Below are 12,500 nucleotides of genomic sequence, written 5' to 3' on the forward strand. Positions count from 1 at the left end.
GCACAAAATATGTATCGACATGTAACAAGAGACCTTCGACGACGAGCAAGAGGCGAGGGAGAGAAGGAGAGCCAACTTGAAGGTGTGGAAGGTGCCCGCGGGTGTCACCGTGGATGCGAACATGTATGCCAGGGTCACCACCAGTGACCATGGCGATGACTGCCGGTCTTCTACCAGGCGTCTGTTGATAAAGGGGGATTATATCCTGGCTAGAATTACACTAATCATGTATCAAGCTCACTGACAGAAATCAATGTAGAAAAATGGACCCAGTAACAAACAGAGAAATAAAAGCTTAGGAATATATGTTGGAACCTAAAAAAAGACGGAAGCGTGGAATGCGGCCGGAGGGGTCGAGGCGGATGGACGACCACGGCCTCCAGCGTCGGCAGCGCCGGGAACGCCCTCGGCACCATCATTACCGTGGCCTCGAGGCGCTGGCCTGGCTCCACGCTCTGCAGCATCTCATCTGCATGGGGATGGAGGCGTAAATTATCTATTTCTCTGTCTAATTCTTGGTCCGCCTATCAGTTTTGGCGTATCTGTGCTTTCGTACAACATCCCCTGTACACACCCCTGAGGACGAGAGTAAGCGTCTGGAACCTGGCGTGCTCTGCCTGCGGCTTCGTGAGGCTCGAGCCTTCGGCCGGCACGAGCACCACCTGCGCCTTCTCGCTGAGCTCCCTCGAGGAAGGGTCCTCCTCCAAGTGGAAGCCGCACACCCTGCCAAGGAGGCAAACCAGAAGAATGACGACTGTGCAGTGCAAAGTATTCTCTTTGCAAATAAGTGAAAAGTGTGTGGCAGATCTGGTAGCTGGCAGCAGAATGCACAAGAATCTAAGTTATACGAAATTCAAAATGTGTCACTAACCTGCAGAGTCGATGATGATACACTGTGTCCGCCTCGTCGTGGCCGACACTGAAGACTCTCACGTGGAGGTCCTTCACTGTACCCGCACAGCCTGGGTTGCTGCAGACATACCTCGCCCAGACTCTGCGGGAGTTGCAGCAGTGCCGAATCTTATTTTCTTACAACCCATACACACTAACAGATATAATGTGTGTGTGCGTAGAGAGAGAGGAGGGGGGGAGAATTTGTGTGGCGCATGTGTGGCTACTGATAGACAGAAACGTGTACACATTTACCTGAACCCACACATGCGCAATAAACTGCCCTCAGTAACTCACGTGTAGGGCTGCGGTAAGGATACGGCCAAAATCCTTCCGGCCAGCAAAGCAAGGATTGGCTCCTTCAGATGCAGAGGCAGATCCCGCACGCTACTAACCATCCACTCCTTGACCCAAGGAATCCCGCTCACGCGCAGCGGGGCGTAAATCTGTGGCGGGAAATATGTGTTGATTGACATGGAATAAGGAGCGGATTTTTCACAAAAAAGGAAATAAAAGCGCCCTTTACCTGTGCCGCGGTGAGGGTCTCCGTCTCGTCAGCCACAGAGGACTCTGGAGACCCTTCAGGCGACAGACACTGGAGCGACAGATCAAAATCCACCGATTCAATTTCCTCATCTTTGTCGGCTTTACTCTTCTCCTCCTGTGGATAGAGCGACACCTGGTCGTTGAGGGTTGGCAGGGCGGTCGCGGCTACCGGCGGGCAGTGGTCGTCCCCCGAGGTGATGCACGGGCGGAGGGCCGACAAGGTGGACAAGGCTGCCACGTACAGCACGTTGTGGAACAGCTGCTGGGCTTGCATAGGCTCTGTCATCACCATTTCCGCCAGACACTCTGCAACATCACGCTTTCAGTATTCGTCATCAAAATCGCTTTTTGACGAGAGGCAACAGTAATTAGCACAAAATGACAATCGCAATGAATATAAAATCACTCATCAAATCCTCAATGCACTGTAAGCAAAGACGAGGACCAGAACCCCATCGGCTCACCGTCCGCCTCCCGCACGTCCATGAGATTCACAAGGACCGGCACTTTGAGGATCTTCGGCACGGGGGAGAGCGCGGCCCGGGCCACCAGAGCGGCCCTCAGGCGGTCCATGCCCCCAGACTGATGTAAATAACGGACCACTGATGCTTGGAGAGCTTTTTCCGCCTCCATTCTGAGTGCGAAACAGAAAGAACAATTCGGGTTTTATAAAGAGAATATGAGTTTAAAATAACACCTCACTATCTCTACTCTCTCTGTCTCTCTTTCCCTCCCCCCTCTCTCTCTGTCTCTCTTTCTCCCCCCCCCCTATCTTTCTCTCCCTCTCCATCTCCTTATCCGCCCTCTCTCTCTTCCCCCCCTTCTCTCTCTCTCTCTTCCTCTCCCCCCCCCCATCCCTCTCTCTTTCTTTCTCTTTCTCTTCCTCTCTCTTTCTTTCTCTTTTTCTTACTCCCTCTCACCTCTCTCTCTCTCTCTCTCTCTCTCTCTCTCTCTCTCTCTCTCTCTCTCTCTCTCTCTCTCTCTCTCTCTCTCACACACACACACACACACACACACACACACACACACACACACACATAAACACACACACACACACACACCAAACACATACACTCACAGTTCATTTACTGAAAACAAAAACGGTGAGCGGGAGTTTTTTTCTTTTCACTCGGCATACCAAACACAAAGTACGTTAATTACCCAATATGCTCAACACGCCACTGATATTCAGGGAAAATTAACGGAGTCTGAGGGCAGAGGGGGCCATATCAAGCCTTTAGAGCTCGAGACTTTGATAATGGAGCTGCCCGTGGATGGAAAAAGTTTAGCTTTTAGAGAGAAAAAGGATCCTTCGTTGATGAATTACCATTTACCTGTATGTCATTGTTGAATTGTTCAAGTTTAGCTTAGAGAGCTTTTAAATATGCAACGAGTCTTGCTTCTGGTAGAGTTTAGGAATCTCAGCGTGATAAATAGGCATGAATGAACACTGATTGAAGCTTGAATTGCTTAAATATACAAGGTTAACTAATAAAAAGATTGTTTCATCAAAATATTCCATTTGTTTTCCTTATACTAGCTATCTTAACATATTTGTGTAATTCATCGTAATGTTTTGAAATAGATAATTACAGCCAAACAAAAAGTAAAAACAACAGTACTTGTTTTTTCCGGATCGTTTCTATTTGCTTTTGGCGCCGAGGCAGTGCGAGCCTAACAAAGTTCTCATTTTGACGGCTGCATATACTCTTCTTTATTTGTTTTGCAAAAATGTTGTGTCACTAAAAATTGCCATCTGAAAAAACTAGTGCTTAAATCTAAGGAAATCTGGTAACATATTTGATGATCTCTTCGATTTTGTAGTTTAGTTATCCTTCTTCACTTTAGATCTCCTGTTGATATGATATGTTAATTAATCGCCTGTTATTATAAATCATTTTTCTTATTCATATATCATTTCAAAGCTATTCCACAGAAATAAATTTAATGTCGTTACCCTGATTGTTTACATTTGAGGAGATGCAAACATTCGCACATTTACTCACCATTTAGAATTAATATATTTTTAAGGTGGGTCTTACTATATCATTCACACTTTAATTATTACATCACTATTAAATTATCACCCTTTCCATAACAGAAATAGAGCATGACAGCCGAACTAAGCATCATGGTAGTGCATACCATGGAAATGGTGTACTACGACCTTTTATCTAGTGCAAGATCGAAGCACATTTTTCTATTATTACCTAGTTTTTTTGTGAATATTTTATGTAGACATGTAATATATACAAATATTGGAATTTTGAGCCTCATCATTTTTACATTTGGATAAATGGTATATGAAATAGTTTTATATGATATAATCATCCATTATTTTCCTTTATTATTGTGCTATTGGGGTTTTACAACAGATATCACACTTGCAGACTGGAAAATGATAGAAGGGGCCATGCGCTGTAGGGAAAACACGTAATGGAACTCCTTTTCGCGAAATGGAATGGCGTATATGAAATGGAACATGATATTACGTAATTTTTTGTTTTTTTCACTCAAAAAGGTATGGACAGATTTGGTAATTTTCTATATTACCTTCGCCTCTCAGATATCGACGATTTTGGTATCGTTGGATTCCTCTCACTGTCCACTCTGCAAATATATAGCTTTTATTGCGCGGACAAACTTGGCCCTGATAACAGGGGAGGGCATGAAAGGTTCCAGGGAAAAAGCTGGGTTAAATAACACTAGTAACATAACCCACAGTGAAAATAACCATGGTTATTCACATGACTTTCCATTGCAGGGGGCTGTGCCCCCTGCTACTCCCCCTGGGGGGGCTGTTGCCCCCCAACCCCCGCCGTGGAAACAAAACCTCCACCACGTATACCCGTCAGGCTAGAGCGTTACACAGTTATCGGCGATCTCGGAGCGGCGGACGTATTACATTTACCTCATAACATTCCCATTCAATCAGCATACTAACCTTGACATAGTCAACATTGTATACAGATACGATTGTAGTATAACCAGGATGAACAAGGTATACCACGAACAGAAGAGCAGCGGTGACCCGCCCTCGTGGGGTCAGTGGGTTTTGCGCTTTTTTCGATGCATCTTGTTCGTGTGCGCTCTATCCTGCCGTGAATACGTGGGGGATATTTTGTGTCCTCAGTGGGGGTTGGGGGCGGCAGCCGCCACTCAGGGGGGGTCGCAGTGGAAAGTCATGTGAATAACCATGGTTATTTTCACTGTGGGTTATATTATTAGGGTAATTTTCTATATCACGTCCGCCGCTCCGACATCATCGCCCCTGCTATCGGGGCCAAGTTTGCCGCTAACGGAGGGTTTCCGCGCAATAAAACCTACATATTCAGATTGTACAGAGTGAGAGGAAACCAACGATACCAAAATCGTCGATATCGGAGAGGCGAAGGTAATATAGAAAATTACCACAGATTTTCATGAATTTTTTACGAGAGGTGTGTCTTAGCCTAGCTTATATTCTACTAAATTTTGGTGGTAATCTGGATAATTAGGCAAATTTACTCCCATTTTGGGGTAGGGGAGTATGTTCAAAACATTTTGTTCAAGGATGAAACTGACGAAATATGATCCAAACAGAAAGAAAATTAAATACTCTATATGAGCAGTATTTTATTCTTATAGATTTGTGTACAAAAATTCTTTGTTTTTAAGTTTAATGCTTCCCAAATTTTACAGATTATTCCAAAAAAAAGTTAAGGGTAGTCATTTTATGAAATATATTATAAGCTTTCTTGATATAATTTTTTTTTTTTTTTATTATATCTTATTGTTACATCATAACTGCTAAGGTAAGGTGAAAATCATAATTTTGAAAGTGGCTGCTACCACCTAAGAAAGGAGGGTGCCCTCAAAAATTTTAGGGGAGATTTAGAGGCCCTGAAACTCCTTGGGAATCCATTGTACGAAATTGGCAAATCAGCTGATTTTGGGAAAAAAAACACCAGACGGTGTAAGGGTGTTGTGGATTTAGGATCTGAGCCGTGATATGCAGCAAATATTTTCATAATTTCGCGGTAAATATGAGGCCACTGCAACTGTAGCAGTGTCGTTTATGACTGTATTCCTTTTGCTCTTTAAGGTGGTAGTATCCATTTCCCTCAATCTATTTGTGTCTCTCTTGGTAACTAATATTTAAAATTTTCATATTGGTACCAGTAAAACCCTATTAAGGGGACCGTCCCAGAAGGGAATCAAATTGAGTTATCTAGCATATAGTATAGGTACATGGATGAGGAAACTACCAAACAAGTATTAAAGCCCAGCTGAGGGTAGTTCGCGGGCAGACCTGTTAAATACTACCACCACTAATGAGTGCCCAGGTGCACCTATGTGGACATTTGCTTGTTGCAATCATGCAAATGGCATTTGATTATGACATTGTGCATAGATATGAGTTCTTGAGTGTTCAAAGAACACTTTTATACCAATATCAAAAAGATTATATCAGTGATTTATGACAAAATATTTTGGGAAACATATGTAAAAAAATGTGTTTTGTGTCCTTATACAAATGAAATATGCTTCCATGGAGACTCCCATGTAATATGTTGTAGCTTACAAAGATCTGTATGTATATGGAGTACAAAGCACTAATGTTTGAAAATAGGCATATAAGTAAGAATTGAAATATTTCTGTTAGACTTTCTTAATGCTAAAAAAAAAACAAAAAAAACAGACTAAAAATAGTATATGTCAACCAGTCTCCGCCCCCCCAAAAAAGGAAATTCAAAAATCGGTCATTTACACGGCCTCTGGTTGGGATAGATCTAACACATGAATTTTTTGTGGATTCTTCCAAAAAAAAAAAAACTGTGGGAGTGGTGATGTACCGAAGAAGAGGGGGATTTTTTTTTTTTTTTTTTTTTTTTTTTTTTTTTTTTTTTTTTTTTTAAATACTCTGTGGGCATCCCCTCCTCTTATGGGGGTGCAAGATCAAAATTATATGAGACAAAGTGCAATTCCATGCTCTATATTATGCAAAAGAATCAACAAGTTATTTCCAGTCGATTTTTTGCATGATGAAATGAGTAGAGACAGAAAAAAAAAATTTAATTAACCCATTGAATCCATGTGCCTCATTGCCTACACGTGGCCCAAAATCAGGGTATTAGGTGTGTGTGTGGCTTGTTGGCCGGGTGCACACAAACACTCTTGTACAAAGTCAAGACTCCTTGCTTCCTCTTTACAGCGTCATTTTTTCTTTTTCTGCATGGTTGTATTTATCATTTGATAAGTTGTATCCTGATGGTGATAAAACGTTTTCCATATCCTCTTTCTAGGTAGTCCATAACTTAGTGCAATAATAATGATAATAACTAACATTATGTTATTTGTGTCATCTTTTTATTTTTTCTTAATATTATTTTTCTGCTATACAGCGTGTTTTGTTGGTCATGGTGAACAGGAACGTGATTTTGAGCATGGCAATAATGTCCTTCCTGGAGCTGGCACTCTTCTGGTCATGGCTTACAGATGGTGCATTCCACACTCATTGATAAGAATAATGCAAGAGCCCCTTCCTAAATGCCCACTGAGTCTGGTCAGCCTACAAGAGCTTTGTGCACTCATGGCGAGTCATTCCCCGTCACTGCAGCCTTCAGCATGTTTCCTTCACCTAAGCCAAATTTTTACATGACATCATGTTCACTTCACCTGGCCCTTTAGCCAAATTTTTCCATGGTCACATCAACCGGATCCAAGGGGTTAATTGACCTGTAAATTTGAAGCCAACAGAGAAGCTATATTTTATGAGTATAACTTTTGTGTCACCATCTAAGCCTGAAATCTTTGATTTATGTACAAGGTATTAGTATATTGGTTTATGATAAACTGTTTATTGAGCAGATTCTGATTCCAGATATTAATGCCACCAAACTAAGGCAGATCTCAGTTAATATAACTGAATTTCAGGCTGTATGCTACAAGATACTAGTGCTGAAGAATATTGTTTGTTTCATATAATTTTGGTGCAAACACAAAAACAAGTCTTTTATAGGCATGAATTTTGAAAGCTATATATTTGAGCTCACATTTTTTATTAAAAATGGATATGTTAAATATTATATTTATTTTAATGATGCTCTTCTTTTAAACATTTAAATTATATATTTACAGTTAGATAACAGATTGTATATTACATGTACAGGCTCTTCAGAATATTGTCTCTGCACATCAAAATCTACGACATAATGTCTCCATCCCAAGAGTGCATACACTTTATTGTTTGTTATAAAAGATATATGTTAGTGCACCATTAGGCTCATTTCTCATTACCCTCCCAAGAGATTATGATGAAAAAAAAGGATAGATGAAAATATGAAAAAAAAAAGAAAGAAAGAAAAAAAGTGCATAGATAAATGAGATGAATTTAGATTTGATTTTTTTTATTTTTCTTTTTTTATTTCTTTCTTTCTTTGTGCATTTATGCTTGTAAACACTAAATGGAAAGTAATAGCTTTGACTTAATTATATCTCAATGTTAGTCTTATTGCCAGTTTCTGGTAAAGTTGCAACAGATGAGCCATAAGTTAAACAGATACATCAGTGCTGATTTTATTCTTTTAGGTATTGATTACTGGCTTAAAAAGGTGGTGATTTTTTATTGATGGTAATCTAAACATAGATTATATTTCAGATGTACAGTGATAGTCAAGTTGAGAAGACAGGTGAAGATCCTTGGTATTATGACGTACGTTATGCAAGGTTTTGGCATCATTACAACACCATGATGATGACAGCACACAAAGATGCAGTAGTAAGAGCTAGACATATTGCATCACATACAAATGCATCCCTCTGTGGAATGGTTGGTAGATCTCTGCTATACTGTGGTGCTGTTTTGAATGATTTTGATGATTAAAAGTCGTATGGTGCATATGATGTTTTACAGTGCTTAGTATCAAACTCCAGTATTTGGTTAACCAATTATTTGAGATTTTGGTTCCAGAGGTGACAGCACCAAATTTTAGAATGTAATCTGTTAATTTATTTATTCATTCGTTACTCTTATTTCATTTCAGCTGAAAGAACAATCGTATGAAAATTTCCCAAAGAACAATGAATTTTCAAGACTTTCAAGAAAATCTTCATCTAGTAAAAGTCTGACCGACATTTCAAGGTCAAGCCGAAACCGCAAGAAGAGAAAAAGGAAGAAAAGGAACAGGCAGCACAGAACTCAAGCCGTTCAGGACAGTCAAGGAATAGTGAGTGACAGTGAAGCTCTGCAGTCGCAGATGAGCCAAGGAATGCATTTGCAGGATGAGGAGGAAAACATGGAAGTTAGTGAAGACTTCTTAGAATTCCTTCAGCAGAGTGAGCAGCACCGTGTTGAGTGGAAAATCCGTAAAGTGAAAAAGGCTTTGGATGAGGAGAAGCAGTCGGAGGAGAGTGAAAAAGATTCCAAACCAAAGGTAGCCCTTTCTATATAATTTTTTTTATGGGTTTTCCATGTGTAAGGAAAGTGATACATGATGATGTATTTATTCACCAGATGTAGATAGTATTGGAAATAACATTTAGGAATAGGGGAATTTACTCAGGTGAATAACTCCTTTTTTCTTACAGGAATCTTTAAGAATACTGGGTAAACAAGTAAGTCAATAATATCCTGTGGAATGTGGGATTGTTTCAAATATGCTTTGTTTTAATTGTTTTATGGTACTAAAGCAACCATATATAGTATCCTGGCTTCCTTACATCCTGTATTGGAATTTTGTTGAAAGTTTTTTTTATCTCCCAGCCAGCCTTTCAATTTTTTTGACAACCCACAATTTAAGGAAATCGTATAGTTTGCCTCTCTCTCAATAAAAATGAATTAGCAAACACACACACAAGGCTTAAAGTTTGGTAAATATAAAGAATATTTCCTGAAAACTACATCATGGCTTAAGTCACAAAGAAATGTCTATCTATATTATATAGATTCAAATTACAATGATATGAGTTGAAATACTTGTATTCAAGTGGACTATGTGCACTCTCACTCTCTCCTCTCTCTCCTCTTTTCTGTCTACTCCTTTTTTCTCTTTTCCTTCTGTATTTCGCCATCTATCTCCTCTCCTCTCTGTCCTCTCTCATATCAGTGACTTTCTGTTCACCATCCTATTTTTCCTATTGGAGTTTTAAGGTAGGAAATGTTTTGCTTATTTTATGAGGTGCTACTATAATTTTATCTAATCATTAAGTAATTTTTGGAATGGAATAGAAACAAGACTATAGGAAAGGGGATAAATAGTTATTTGTATTATGGTATTAACTTCAGTTATGAAATCTTATAGGGAGATAAGATGTTTATGGTATTAACTTCAGTTATGAAATCTTATAGGGAGATAAGATGTTTATAAATCACACTAATTACAATTGCTTTGTCTCATACAGTGTACATGTTTCTGTACTGTATTGTTTAATATTCAGTATAGACATGTACTTAGTAAATACAGAGGAGAAGAGATGTATGGTGGAGATATTTATTTCTGTCTTGGGTTTCAGTTCCAAAAAGTGTAATTGTTTGTGCCCGTTATTCAAGCTTGAATTTCTGTCTTTCAAAAGCTAGTGATCAGTTTTTGAAGGAAATTCCCTGAAGAAATTTTATAAAGAGTAATAGTGGCTCATTTAGGTCCCCATTTCTTGAGTCATGGGTATGGTATAGTGATTACTGCAAGTATTTATGCCTTAGGTTTTATTTTCTTATTGAGTTTGTCTTTAGTAGTATTTTCTTGGCATATTTTTATGACATTCCAAGGAGAACTGCTTGATATTTTAAATCAACATCTGGGGGAGAAGTGTACAGCCACATATTAAAAAAAAATAAGGGATTTTGAAAATAAAAAAACTGGATCATAATAAAGAAATGTTATTTACATATCTTTTTATGTGATGAGGAAACATGTTGCTTTGAGTATCCAGAATCCATTTATTTAGTCTTAATGTACCAGTGTCTCCCTTTTTTTGCCTCTTCTGTCCTCCCCCTTCTCTTGCCATGTTACCAGTTACCAACATCTTTGAGCTTTGTAGTAGTTCATGTCTTCTATTTCTTTTTTCTTTTTTTTCCATAAGACATTGATAGGGATGCGTGGATGGCTTGTGGGAAAGTGCTATGCAAAAGAATAATTGACTGAAGGAGTAAAAAACAACAAGCTTTTCTTCATATGTCATATTAGTTATTGAGGACTTCTCTCACATCCCCCAAGTGCTCTTGCTGTCACACAGCCTAAACATGTATGATAACAATCATCTGGTTAGACATGGAGTACATGGTGCCACCATTGTTCTATATATGCCATTTTCCCACAATCATTTATGTCCTACTCCATGCATCATGAAAAAAAAGTCATCATACAGAAGATACACATGACACCCATACACAAAGGAATATTAGCTGCCAAGACAGCAAAGGGTAAGGAAAAGGAGGAATGGCATGAGGAAGGGAAGAAAGACTTTCATAAGCAAAGAAGAAGAAGAAGAAGAAGAAGAAGAAGAAGAAGAAGAAGAAGAAGAAGAAAGAAAGAAAGAAAGAAAGAAAGAAAGAAAGAAAGAAAGAAAGAAAGAAAGAAAGAAAGAAAGAAAGAAAGAAAGAAAGAAAGAAAGAAAATAGAGACATGAAGATGGTTTGTTATCTTATCTGAAGGATGGGAAAGCTGCAGGCATATACAATATCCCTGCTGAACTGCTAAAGGCTGGGGGTGAGCCTATGGCACAGGGCTTGCATACTGTCCTGGCTGCCATCTGGCAGTTCTGTTGCATTCCCCCTGACGTGTTGAGGGGCATGATTATCCTTCTCTGGAAGGGAAAGGAGGATTGTTGGGACTTTAGCAACTTCCATGGCATCACATTGCTCAATATACCTGGCAAGGTTTTTGCCCACATTCTTCTGAAATGGATCCACAAACACCTACTAAGGCACCAAAGACTGGAGCAATCTGGATTCACTCCTGGCAAGTCCACAATAGTGACAAGTCCACCCTAGTGCTTCAAGTCATTGTAGAATGTTGTGCGTTCAGTTGTTGGCTGCTTGCAGCCTTCATTGACCTCAAGAAGGCGTTTGATTCGGTGCATCATGAATTGTTATGGGAGATCCTGAGACTTAGGGGAATTCTGACTTGGATTATTGGTTTAATAGCAAGCGTATATACTGGTACTGAAAGTGCTGTAAGGTGTAGTGGGGGCCTGTAGAGCTTCCCAGTTGAGTCAGGAGTGAGGCAAGGCTGTGTCCTTGCCCAACACTTTTCAACACTTACATGAACTGGATAATGGGCAGAGCTACTATCCAAAGTCAGTGTGAAGCAACACTGGGCAATATCAAGGTCATGGACCTTGACTTTGCTGATGATGTTGTGATTCTATCTGAGTCTCTGGAATCTCTGGTGGCGGCTCTTGATGCATTCAGCAATGAGGCGAAGCCCTGGGCTCACAGGTGTCCTGGACCAAAACAATCCAGGATTTTGGGGGCATGCAAGGAGATCCTGTTCAGGGGAAATGTGTTGATGGTGTTGAGAGCTTTACATTCTTTGGTAGTGCAATAAATGTCTCTGGGCTGTCAGACCAGGAAGTCAGTAGACAGATTGGTTTGGCAGCAGGAACCATGAACTTAGTCAACAAGAGTATTTGTGGAGGTGCTGGTACCTATGCAGAAGGACTAACTTACGTGTTTTGAAGGCCTTGATACTGGCAGTTTTGGAAGCAAAACCTGGATGTTATCTAGTGCCTTGGAGTCATGTCTCAATGCCTTTTGTAACAAGTCCCTACACTGGATCATGGGGTACATTTGGCAGGACAATGTTTCCAACCTACGACTATGCTGTGAGACTGGCATGGTAACTATTACTTGCATAATAGTTTACTGAGACAATCCTGTGTGGAGGAAGCCTATAGCAAGACCTAAGAAATTGTGGCTTGGGTAGCTTTACCAGACCTGTTGTGAAGAACTAGAGATGGTCCAAGGGCCTGCCTCGCGACTCATCATGAGGGACGCCTGTGGCTGTAAGGGAAGGGTGGATGCAGCTATGTACCCCCATCGGCATCAGCCCCCTTTGATGATGATGATGATGTTATCTCCTTAA

At 40.2% G+C, this 12,500-nt stretch overlaps 2 protein-coding genes across 8 annotated transcripts in view; one reads left to right on the forward strand and one right to left on the reverse strand.

Moving 5' to 3' along the window:
- The window catches only part of LOC113820862 (minichromosome maintenance domain-containing protein 2), a 9,683-nt gene extending 6,497 nt beyond the window's left edge, over positions 1-3,186 (reverse strand). For 3 of the 4 annotated variants that reach the window (XR_011399133.1, XM_070131178.1, XM_070131192.1), the window contains exons 1-8: positions 2,772-3,035; positions 1,902-2,071; positions 1,418-1,743; positions 1,189-1,337; positions 872-994; positions 575-723; positions 316-469; positions 34-181 (exon numbers count right to left, since the gene is read on the reverse strand). Coding sequence is in view for 3 of the 4 variants with exons in the window: in XM_070131178.1 (XP_069987279.1) it covers positions 34-181; positions 316-469; positions 575-723; positions 872-994; positions 1,189-1,337; positions 1,418-1,743; positions 1,902-2,071; positions 2,772-2,782 (1,230 nt within the window). In the remaining variant the exon portion in view is untranslated. Of the gene's footprint in view, positions 1-33; positions 182-315; positions 470-574; positions 724-871; positions 995-1,188; positions 1,338-1,417; positions 1,744-1,901; positions 2,072-2,771; positions 3,036-3,059 lie in introns of those variants that run through there. The other variant, XM_027373242.2, reaches the window with a different exon arrangement.
- Positions 3,187-3,329: 143 nt separating this feature from the next.
- Positions 3,330-12,500, forward strand: part of LOC113820868 (gem-associated protein 8) — an 11,218-nt gene continuing 2,047 nt past the window's right edge. Inside the window, exons 1-5 of one of the 4 annotated variants that reach the window (XM_027373250.2) lie at positions 3,400-3,468; positions 3,828-3,958; positions 8,078-8,248; positions 8,463-8,852; positions 9,007-9,033. In XM_027373250.2, the coding sequence (XP_027229051.1) occupies positions 3,899-3,958; positions 8,078-8,248; positions 8,463-8,852; positions 9,007-9,033 (648 nt within the window). In that variant the 5' untranslated portion in view covers positions 3,400-3,468; positions 3,828-3,898. Of the gene's footprint in view, positions 3,469-3,812; positions 3,959-8,077; positions 8,249-8,462; positions 8,853-9,006; positions 9,034-12,500 lie in introns of all 4 variants that reach the window. The other 3 variants (XM_027373251.2, XM_027373253.2, XM_027373252.2) reach the window with 3 other exon arrangements.

This window comes from Penaeus vannamei, chromosome 2, assembly GCF_042767895.1.
Source record: "Penaeus vannamei isolate JL-2024 chromosome 2, ASM4276789v1, whole genome shotgun sequence".
Taxonomy (NCBI): Eukaryota; Metazoa; Arthropoda; class Malacostraca; order Decapoda; family Penaeidae; genus Penaeus; species Penaeus vannamei.